The sequence below is a fragment of the Oryzias melastigma genome, linkage group LG19, assembly GCF_002922805.2.
Source record: "Oryzias melastigma strain HK-1 linkage group LG19, ASM292280v2, whole genome shotgun sequence".
NCBI classification, from domain to species: Eukaryota; Metazoa; Chordata; class Actinopteri; order Beloniformes; family Adrianichthyidae; genus Oryzias; species Oryzias melastigma.
Genome location: NC_050530.1, coordinates 6,201,689 through 6,213,333, shown reverse-complemented (window position 1 = coordinate 6,213,333; position 11,645 = coordinate 6,201,689). Strand labels below are relative to the sequence as shown.

At 38.6% G+C, this 11,645-nt stretch overlaps 1 protein-coding gene across 2 annotated transcripts in view; it reads left to right on the top strand.

Moving 5' to 3' along the window:
• The window catches only part of LOC112154596 (nebulin-related anchoring protein), a 33,954-nt gene that overhangs the window by 9,199 nt on the left and 13,110 nt on the right, over positions 1-11,645 (top strand). For both annotated transcript variants that reach the window (XM_024285669.2, XM_024285670.2), the window contains 15 exons: positions 1,291-1,395; positions 1,467-1,565; positions 1,672-1,776; positions 1,879-1,986; positions 4,299-4,406; positions 4,489-4,686; positions 4,769-4,873; positions 4,943-5,041; positions 5,113-5,217; positions 6,595-6,702; positions 6,776-6,933; positions 8,987-9,140; positions 9,210-9,314; positions 10,995-11,093; positions 11,252-11,356. In XM_024285669.2, coding sequence (XP_024141437.1) covers positions 1,291-1,395; positions 1,467-1,565; positions 1,672-1,776; positions 1,879-1,986; positions 4,299-4,406; positions 4,489-4,686; positions 4,769-4,873; positions 4,943-5,041; positions 5,113-5,217; positions 6,595-6,702; positions 6,776-6,933; positions 8,987-9,140; positions 9,210-9,314; positions 10,995-11,093; positions 11,252-11,356 — 1,761 coding nt within the window. The remainder of the gene's footprint in view (positions 1-1,290; positions 1,396-1,466; positions 1,566-1,671; positions 1,777-1,878; positions 1,987-4,298; positions 4,407-4,488; positions 4,687-4,768; positions 4,874-4,942; positions 5,042-5,112; positions 5,218-6,594; positions 6,703-6,775; positions 6,934-8,986; positions 9,141-9,209; positions 9,315-10,994; positions 11,094-11,251; positions 11,357-11,645) is intronic.

The following is an 11,645-nucleotide window of genomic DNA, read 5'->3' as shown; positions in this document are numbered from 1 at the left end:
GGTTTAAAAGTGGGCAGAAATGTGGGCCCCAAATGGGTTTGTCAGCACTTTCCGTGGTGGCCCCACCTGTGTTTTCTCATATTGGCCTATTGGGCACTCAGTGGGTTAGCTCGCTACACTAGCCAGTGGACAGCGTAGCGTGCTAGGGAGCTCCACTGTATCAGGCTAGCAGACTTCGCTGTAGCTTTATAGTGAGCTCTTCTGTATTGAGCTAGCGAGCTCCTATGTAGCGAGCTAGCAAGCTCCTTCACAGAGAGCTAGTGAGCTTCATTGTATTGAGCTTGCAAGCTCCGTTTTATCAAACTAGCGAGCTCCATTGTATCAAGCTAGCGAGTTCCATTGTATCAAGCTAACGAGCTACATTGTATCAAGCTAACGAGCTACATTGTATCAAGCTAACGAGCTACATTGTATCAAGCTAGCAAGCTCCTCTGCAAAGAGCTAGTGAACTTTGCTGTAATGAGCTAGCAAGCTCTGTTTTATCGAACTAGCAAGCTTTGTTGTAAAAAGCTAGCAAGCTTGGTTGTATCGAGCTAGCGAGCTCCATTGTATCTAGCTAGCGAGCTTTGTTGTAACAAGCTAGCTCTGTCGTATCAAGCTCCTCTGTATCAAGATGGCGAGCTAAGCTGTATCAAGCGAGCGAGCTAGCAAGCTCCGTTGTAGCGAGCCACCCACTGAGTGCCCTCCTAAGCCAATCTGGGCAAACACAGTTGGGACCACCAAAGAGACTGCAGGTAAACACAATTGGGGGCCACATTTTTGCCCACTTTGAAACCGTATCGGACACACTTGGCCTTGCTGATTGGAGGTACTGGTTCGCGTCCGATCTGCATCTTATCCAGTGTTGGGGTAGGGTGAGCCACTTGTCCAGCTCTGGTTACCGGGCCGGAGATTGGGGACTCGTAATTTCATGAGAACAGCCAGTACGTCGAAAAAAACGACAACTTGGGGACACCCAAACTGACAAAAATTGATACTTAACCAAACATCATCATGTAACGACTTGGGAGTGAGAATGTGTTGAATTATTGAAGTGCAGGCAGCTGTGACTGCTTAGCAGAATGGGGGGAAGTCACAGCAGCCTGCACAGAAGCAAAAGAAAAAAACTGAAAAAAGTAACACAAGAAGAAGAACATGACAGGGGAGTTGGGGAATGAAGAATTAGTAATATATATATATATATATATTTATATTATGTAGGTTTTGGTTTTATGTTATGGACAAAATCCTAATCAGATCAAAAAAGAACAAAAAAGCTTATTAAATGCTATTACATTTTCCATGTTTCAGATTGCCTATAAACAAGGCTGTGAACAGGAGCAGGCTGAATACAACTATCCTGCCACTCTGACGCCTGGTTACCAAAGCCAGAGGAAGCTGGACCCCCTGAAAGATGTACGTTGTTCCCACATAATAAAAATAACAAATACATCAGGTGTTTGATGTATTTTCATGGTGTCTTGCAGAAAAACTACAGGCAGCACATCGATCAGGTCAAGTACAAGTCCGTGACCGACACGCCAGAGATTGTTCTGGCCAAGAAAAATGCTCAGCTTGTCAGCAATGTGAGTAAACAGCGTTAAAACTGAACTCCTAATGACCCAAAAGCCCTTTGTAAAGATAGTTTGCCGCTCTCTCGTTTGTGTTTGTGTGAACATGTGTGTCCCATAGTTAAATTATAAAGCCGGCTATGAAAAGACGAAGCACCAGTACACGCTGTCCCAGGATCTGCCCCAGATCCAGAAAGCCAAAGCCAACGCCGCTTTGTGTAGCGATGTAAGTTCTCACACTACGCCTGCGTTTACAGTTTGTAATGCATGCGGAATTAAATCTAATATCACTGGTTTTCCAAATTCGGATTTGATCTTTTTCATCTAGATTAAGTATAAGGAGGAGTGGGAGAAGACCAAGTCGAAGGCCTGTGAAGTAGGAGTGGATGACCTGAGCGTGAGAGCTGCCAAAGCCTCGCGGGATCTCGCTAGTGATGTAAGTTGTGTATCTTTCACGCTCAGTGTGGCCGTACAATACAGGTGCATAGATGGAACTTTTAACCTCACGACATCCTTTCAAAATAAAAGACATATTTTATCACATGGGATCATCTCAGTGCATTAAATGTAGTAGTATGTTTGTGATGTGTATAGTAAAAAACAAAAAAAAAACCGAAACAAAAAAGCACGCTAGCAAGTTCCCCTGTAGCATGCTAGCGAGTGCCACTGTAACGTGCTAGCGAGCTCCACTGCAACATGCTAGCGAGTTCCGCTGTAACATGCTACAATCTCCATTGTAACATGCTAGCAAGCTCCACTGTAGCATGCTAGCGAGCTCCACTGTAACCTGCTATCAAGCTCCACTCTAGCATGCTAGCGAGTTCCGCTGTAGCATGCTAGCGAGTTTCCGCTGGAGCATGCTAGGGAGTTACACTGTAGCATGCTTGTGAGTTCTGCTGTAGCATGCTATCAATCTCCATTGTAACATGCTAGCGAGCTCCACTGTAACATGCTAGCGAGCTCCACTGTAGCATGCTAGCGAGTTCCGCTGTAGCATGCTAGCCAGTTCAGCTGTAGCATGCTAGCGAATTCCCCTGTAGCATGCTAGCGAGTTTCGCTGGAGCATGCTAGGGAGTTACACTGTAGCATGCTTGTGAGTTCTGCTGTAGCATGCTAACAAGTTCCGCTGTAACATGTTATCAATCTTTATTGTAACATGCTAGCGAGCTCCACTGTAACATGCTAGCGAGCTCCACTGTAGCATGCTAGCGAGTTCCGCTGTAGCATGCTAGCGAATTCCCCTGTAGCATGCTAGCGAGTTTCGCTGGAGCATGCTAGGGAGTTACACTGTAGCATGCTCGTGAGTTCTGCTGTAGCATGCTAACGAGTTCCGTTGTAACATGCTATCAATCTCCATTGTAACATGCTAGCGAGCTCCACTGTAACCTGCTAGCGAGCTCCACTGTAGCATGCTAGCGAGCTCCACTGTAGCATGCTAGCAAGCTCCACTGTAGCATGCTAGCGAGTTCAGCTGTAGCATGCTATCAAGCTCCACTGTAGCATGCTAGCGTGTTCAGCTGTAGCATGCTATCAAGCTCCACTGTAGCATGCTAGTGAGTTTCACTGTAGCATGCTAGCGAGTTCAGCTGTAGCATGCTATCAAGCTCCACTGTAGCATGCTAGTGAGTTCAACTGTAGCATGCTAGCGAGTTCAGCTGTAACATGCTAGTGAGCTCCACTGTAGCATGCTAGTGAGTTTCACTGTAACATGCTAGCGAATTCCACTGTAGCATGCTAGTGAGTTTCACTGTAACATGCTATCGAGCTCCACTGTAGCATGCTAGTGAGTTCCACTTTTCCACTTTAGCATGCTAGCGAGCTCCACTGTAACATGCTAGCGAGCTCCACTGTATCCTGGTATCGAGCGCCGCTTTTTTTCCCACTTTTAACCAACTTGGCTTTACCTGCTGCCACTTAAAATCTTTAAATTTTGATAGTTCACCTTATAATTCAGTGTGCGAGACCTTAAATTAATTTATTGTCAAAGATATGTCAAAATGTTCGACTTTAGTAAACCACAAAGCTGCACCGCATGCTAGAATGTATGAGCATTATGGGTAATCTAGTCAGAAGCCTGGAAAAGTGATATGGATTGTACTTCATAAACTAAATAAAGTGTGACTTATCTGACTGTTTTGTTTCACTTGATGTGCTGTATATGTGACTTTTTTTAATTTCATTAAAAACATTTTAATATTCTCTAACCAGAGAGCTACAAAGGAAGGGTCAAAGAGCGTCATGTCAGGTCGTAGATCCCTAGATCATTAAAACTATAAATGAAAATTCCTTTTTGAGAGAAACTCTTTATTTAATTCAGCTTCAAACATACAAATCTGGAATTTTAGGCCTTTTAGACTGTTTTTTTAATTGTTCATCATAAAAAAGTGTAATATTTGTGCTGACATTTCTTGCAGAGCTGTGAATAAAGATCAAACTTGTGCTTGGATCACATGTTCATAAAATGACAAATACAGTAGAGACACAACAGGAATTGCCAGCAATTAATGATTAATTACTTCCTGGTTGATCAATTTTATACATTTTTAGCGACATAATGTTGTTTATATTTGTTGAGTTGAACTGATTCTGCTCTTCAGTGTCTGTTATCCGACACATCCCTGATGTAAACGCAGTCTTTCCCACGAACTAGAGATAAACCAGACTTCCCTCGAAGAAAAACATCTAAAGTGGCTTTAATCAGCTGTAATGGCTTGATTATTAAATCAAATGACATGACATGTGTTTCAGATTAAGTACAAGGAGTCGTACATGAAAAACAAGGAGAAAGCAGTGGGGGTCAACGTGAGTGACTCCAAGACTCTGCACTCTCTTCAAGTGGCCAAAATGAGCAGCGACGTAAGCCTGTGATGAGTAACGACGAGCGTCTCATTCTGCTTCATTATTTTTTCATTTTTATTGACTGTGGTTAACCCTTTAGATTGAATACAAGAAAGGCTCCAAGGAGAGCCAGGCTCACTTCAGCCTTCCCCTGAACATGATCAACCTAAGTCACGCCAAGAAGGCCCAGGCCCTCGCCAGCGACCTGGAATATCGCACCAAGCTGCACGATTACACCGTCATGCCCGACGACATCAAGGTCCAGCAGGCGAAGAAGGCGTACGCTCTGCAGAGTGAGGTCAGAGAGTCAACAATGAGGGTTCCAGTAGTAAAAATACTCAAGGAAAGGGCTGAATCGTGTGTTTGCTTCCTCTCCACAGAACCAGTACCGCTCTGACCTGAACTGGATGAAAGGGGTCGGCTGGGAGACTGAGGGATGCCTTAACATCACTCAGGCTAAAAAAGCTGGAGAGCTTCTCAGTGATGTGAGCATGAACGGTTGTTTAATCTTAACATTAAGGTTCTTTTTAGTGACTAATATCTCCTCCTTCCAGACTAAGTATCGTCAGAAGGCAGACAGTATCAAGTTCACCCAGGTGGCGGACGATCTTTCCATGAAACACGCCCAGAAGAGTCAGGAGCTGCAGAGCGACGTAAGGCCTCCTCTTCAAAGCAGCAGCAGCGGTAGAGTTACGGCTCCTCTCACCGACTTTTACTTTTCCAGTTGGCGTACAAAGCAAACACGGAGCAGATGATTCACCAATACACCATCACCAAAGACGAGCCGCTTTTCAGACAAGCAAAAGCCAACGCAGACCTACTTAGTGGGGTAAGCTCAACGGTTTCTCTTTGATTTTCAAAGCATTCCTAGTGGTATAGAGACAAACATTTCGGAAATTTGACTCTGAGATGTGAACAACCCCGCCCCCCTTACCTTTCCCGTTTCTGAGAGTTCTCTGTTTAGCACTCTAATGCTACCTTACAGCAGGGGTCCCTCACTTTTTCTTGTGAGGGCCACATAAGTGTTTTCTTCTCTGATGGGGGGCCGGGTCGATTTGTAGGCTAACAGAAAAAGTGTAACAATCACAACCTCAAAATAAAGATTTGTGGTTTTCCAAAAAACCACCCATGATAAAATTTTAAATAATTCATTTCTGTAGTATATTCACAGAAAAAAATAATACTAAAACATAGTAAAAACTAGATATTTAGCATCACCTGCGATACATTAATAGCAGGATATGCTTAAATTGATAGGTAAAAAGCCTGAAGATGATAGCTGAAAACGCTGATGCTGCAAGCTAGCTAAAATATTCGCAAAGTGCCAAATTAGCCATAAAAACCTCAAAAATTGAAAAATTAGCCAAAACAGCTAGCATGTAGCTGAAATATCATCTAAACTTCAAACTAGCTTAAAAAAACTACTTAAAAAAATACTTAAATGTTCCATTTTAATATTTTAATGCCACGTTTATTACAACATTTATTTATCGATTTCAACATTTATTCATTTATTGCCACTTTTAAATAATCAATGACACATTTATTTATTTATTTATTTAATTGTGTATATATTTATTTCATTTTGGCTCTTTCCAGACTCCATATATATTAACAAAAAAGCACAAATTAATTAATAAAATAAAAATAGATAATTGTTAGTAAAAACTGCGAGACCATGACCTCCCCTGGTTCAATCTATCAATATAATCAATATCAACAAAAAAAAAAAAGGTTTTATATTTTGTGGAATTAATCAAGAACCCTTCACTGTCCATCCGATTTTTTTCAGTTTTTAGAAGATTAAATGTTTCTTTAATGCAAATTGTGTGGGATGGAGGACCCACTTCTATTTAAGCAAAATTAGGCTGATTTTGCATTTCTTTAGGTAAAATTTTGTTACTAAAAGCTAATTCCACTAAGATAAATTGGGAATGACATGATGAAACATGCTGACGTGATAGGATCAGTTTGCTTTGCCTTCTTACCAGAGTGTAAAACAATAGGATTTTATGGTAAATGTGAGGAGATTTTATGAAAAACTCAGATATAGATCACTAATTAGGCACCAGAGGGCTCTCATTATTCAGCTTCAGTTACATTTTTGTTGCTTTCTTCTCGTGTGATTGTCACATTTGTAGTTTTGTGGAGCTATTATTGACATATAAACTGTTTTTTCACTGATTTACCTGTATTGTTTTTGCAGAAAGTGTACAAGAGCCAGTGGGAGAAACAGAGAGATAAGGGCTTTGAGCTCCGACTGGACTCTCTGTCGATCCTGACGGCGAAAGCCAAGAGAGATCTGGCCAGTGATGTGAGTTCAAATGTTTTTTTTGTTTTTTTTTCAAGTTGTGATTTCTTATATAAACTTTTCCTGTCGATCTCAGGTCAAATACAAGAAGGATTATGAGAGAAGCAAAGGCAAAGCCATCGGGATTAAGTCGGTCAGTGACGACTCTCAGATGGCTCACTCTGCTCTGGCCACCAAACTTCAGAGCGACTTGCACTACAAGAAGAACTACGAGGACACCAAGACCAAATACAGGTGTGGATATTAACCACCAATATATTATTTCTGAGGAGTCCACACCCTTTAATGAACCAAGTGCAGATGAAGGAACATCTGTGGTCATGATTACATAATAATCAGAAAAAAACATGAAAAAATCCATCCAAAATCCATGTTTTATTTAAATGTTGAACGACAATTTAAGATTTTATTGTGACTCTTAAATAGTGATTCTCCTGCTCCTTTCAGTATATTTTTGGCTCAATCACACTTTCAACGATTTCAGCAATCTTTGTATGAAAACATTCAGCTTGTTCAGGACATTACTGTTTACTGTTACCTCATTTTTGGGCTAATTAGCAACAAGCCTTTAAACATATTTGTAGGGTAGGTTTTAATCTTTTAGAGTGATTTTCAAAAAAAAAAAAAAAAAGGAGTTTACCTCATATTTTAGCAACATGCTAACGTTTTTGGCTAATTAGCAACAAGCCTTTAAACATATTCGTGGCTCAGGTTTTAATCTTTTAGAACAATTTTCACCAAAAAAATGGAGTTCACCTCATATTTTAGCAACATGCTAACGTTTTTGGCTAATTTGTGATCTATTGAGGTTTTTATAGGCTAATTTAGAGTTTAGCCTCTATTTTAGCAACAAGCTAACGTTTTTTTGGCTAATTTGTGATCTATTGAGGTTTTTATAGGCTAATTTAGAGTTTAGCCTCTATTTTAGCAACAAGCTAATGTTTTTTGGCTAATTTGTGATCTATTGAGGTTTTTATAGGCTAATTTAGAGTTTAGCCTCTATTTTAGCAACATGCTAATGTTTTTGGCTAATATGTGATCTAATGAGGTTTTAATAGGCTAATTTAGAGTTTAGCCTCTATTTTAGCAACATGCTAACGTTTTTGGCTAATATGTGATCTACTGAGGTTTTAATAGGCTAATTTAGAGTTTAGCCTCTATTTTAGCAACATGCTAACGTTTTTGGCTAATTTGTGATCTATTAAGGTTTTTATAGGCTAATTTAGAGTTTAGCCTCTATTTTAGCAACATGCTAATGTTTTTTTTTTTTTACTAATTCTGTTTGCTTAATTTTCCACTATGGTGGAGTTAAGCTAGTATTTAAGCAATGTGTTAGCTTTTTGGGGGGGATTTGGCATCTACTAAGTTTTTTAATGCTGCTTTGGAGTTTAGCTAATATTCTAGCAACATGCTAACGTTTGGACAAATTTAGTTTACTTAGGACTTTTAGGCTGCTTTGGAAGTTAGCTAGTACTCAAGCAACAAGCTAGGTTTTTTTAAGCATCTATCTAGGTTTTTGGGGCTAATTTGAAGTTTAGCCCATTTTTAAGCAACACAATACATTTTTATGTATTAGGGATTTTTAAGCAATTTTACTTCTAATTTTTCAGAAATTTAGGTCAATTTCAGCGCTTTTTCGTAGTATTTTAACAAAATTTCCAGTCTTTAGCAAATTAAAAATGTTGCAAATAGCTTTTGCATTTCCACTAAAGCAAATTGCATCACCATTTTAAGCAAAAAGCTTCAGCATCTTCAATGACTATTTTCAGCTAAAAGCAACATTAGCATTATCACAGGTTATTTAAGTTAAAAAATATTATATTCTTAAATCAAAGCAGACTTGCTGAAATGGTGAAAAAACTCTAACTCTTGTACTTTTAAACAACAATAAAGAAAATTTTGGTAACACAATAATAAAATTCCTTAAACAGATTTATTAACACATTAACAAACGTTATTAATGTGTTTGTAGGGTATTAGTAAGACATTTATGAACAAAATAAGCCAAATAAGGTTCATTAACATAGTTAGTAACATTCATTAACATCTAAAATGAGACTATTAACTACAAAGGCCATACTAATAAACTGCTTACAAGCTCAAATGTATTAACTATGTTTTTCAACATATTGACTGTTTTACAGCATCTCATCTAAAGTGTTCCCCAAATTTTCAATTTCCAAAGTGCGTGTATATTTTTTGTCTGATAAGTACAATTAAAGTGACAATTTTATAAAATTATTATTATTTTAGCACCTTTTCTATCCTAAACGTTTTCTGTTGACAGCGTTTCTCTGGACATGCTGAACATCAGTCACGCTAAGAAGGCTCAGGATTTGGCCACCGAGACCAAATACAGGACTTTCCTCCACAAATACACGACTCTGCCGACGGATCTGAACGTCTCCTGGGCGAAAAAGGCCTACGACCTGCAGAGCGACGTGAGTCTGCCTTCTTCTTATCGGTCACGCTTCAGTGAGGTTTTAGCTTACAAAGTGTTGTGCTTTCAGAAACGCTACAGGTCGGATCTGAACTGGATGAAGGGCGTCGGCTGGGAGGCCTCCAACTCACTGGACGTCCAGCAGGCGAAGAAAGCTGGAGAGCTGGTCAGCGAGGTAAAGGACGCTGTTTTTGAATACTTTCTTTATGACTGCAGTCAGTCAAAAGACCGTAAAAAGGTGATATGCAGGACTGTGTAACATGTGACTGAAGGGTGAAGAGGTCATGGTACAGATTGTGTTTAAAGGGACAGAGACACTTCATATTGTTTGAGCTTCTGATGAGATTCTATTTATATATTTATACATTTTTTACCAACAAGACAAAGTTACGTGGCTTTAACCTGCCATCGTAGGAACTGTTTACTGAAAAAAGTGAAACATTCGATCCATTAACAGAAGTTGTTAAAATTACAAGTTTATATCAAATGAAATGTTTAAGTTAACCAACAACTCAACATTTTAATTTGATACAAACTAATATTTTTAAATGCAACAAGTTACAGGACTTTTATTAATTGATCCAATGTTTCACTTTTTCAGTGTGCAAGCAAAAAAAAAACCTGCAAATAAAAAGAAACACTGCTGAAAAAATACTACAAATACAAAAAAGGAGGAACAAAACAGGAGTGTAAATTGGAAAATGAACGAGAATGTTAGTGTTCTATGTCACTGTGTTTTTATATATATATATATATTTTATCACAAAAAAGTGTTTATTTTTATTTGCATCATTGTTTCTTTTTAATTTCAGCAGTTTCATTTTATCTGCAATATTTTTTCTTTATTTGCAGCAGTTTTTCTTTTCTTTTTTTTTGCTTTTTTTATTTGCACTGGGTTATTTTATTTTATTTATTTTTTGTTATGATGGCCAGTCTTGGCCACCGTACTTTGCCCATTTTTAGACACATTCACACACTAAGATCACAAAATTTGCTAATTCTCCATATAAATATACCAAGTAAATATAATAAAACAAAGGTTTACATTATTTCAATTTTCCACAAACCTTTAGTATAAGTTTAGAAGAGTGCAGGAGTCAGTAGTGAGAAAGGAAAAGATAAAAGTATTTCACCAAAATACAAAAAAAAGTAAAAAAGTTTCCACAAATAATCTTATTGATTTCTCTAGACAAATAATTACACATCTTTTCACTTCGATGTTGCTAATTACCCCTTGAAATAAATTCAAATAATTACAATATATAGTCCCAGTTCGTTCATTTTTATCTATTTTAAAATCCCAATGTTCATTTAATTGAATTATGCCATTTTTAATACATTTTTTTAATGTCAGGAAATGCAATTTTAAGCTTATTTTTCTTAATTTTGTCATCAGAAAAATGCCAAAAAACACGATTTTTTTTCTTTTTTTTCCTGCTGTGAAGTACTTTAGTACTACATTTGTACCAGTACACGTTTTATCATTGCGGTGTGTCACCTCAGTACACTGAGAGCTTTTTGTGAGACATTTATACTGCAGACGTGAGGCACCCCGCTCTATTTATGGCGTTATCAAAGGCTGCCACTTGTTAAAGGGTCAGCCGCATTAGGCTGAAATGACAGAGCACAAATAGAAAAAGCTTCTTCCAAGACGGCTTTGTTCTATTTATATCGCCGTATCAGTTTCAGTCGCTGTCGTCTATGTGTGTGTGGAAACTCTTCTTTATGACTTTATTTTTTCATTTTTATTAGGGCAGATACATTCGATACTCTTGTATCTGCCCCCCTTAAATGGAGATGTTTGTTTGGAGGCCTTTCCTCTCAGTCCAATCATCTTCACATCGTGTCTCTCCAGAAAAAGTACCGTCAGAACGTGAGCTCCCTGAAGTTCACCAGCGTTGAGGACACTCCGGAGATGATTCAGGCCAAGCAAAGCAATAAACTGGCCATTGATGTAAGTGTTTCCATGGTAACTCATAGGATAAATAAGCCACAGAGATGGATAACTGTTGACTATTATGAATATAACCACTTTATGAATAAAGCAGTCACAAGCTGGGAGGTGGTTTCTCCGTATTTCTGCTCCATAAAGCCGTAACCTTTTCTTCACAGAGGTTGTACAGGGAGAAGGGAGAAAACATGAAGCACAACTACACTCTCAGCGGGGAGCTGCCCGAGATGACGCAGGCTAAGATCAACGCCACCAACATCAGTGAGGTAAAACCCATTTCGTAAACAATAAACAACACATGAACAAACATACTCTCAGATGTGTACAAAACATTGTAAAAAAAAGACAATAAATCCAAAAGAGAGGCAGGATAAAATCAGTCAGTGGAGTATTTTAAGTCTTTTCGACTTCATTTCAGTCTAAATGTTTTCAGATGAGAGAGAAATGGCTCCCAGGTACTTAAAAAATTAGTAAATGAGTCAGTTCTTAAAGGGCAACCAAACAGGGAAGTTAGAGGCTGACTCCACCCACAGCAGAAATTTTAAAATCCAGCCA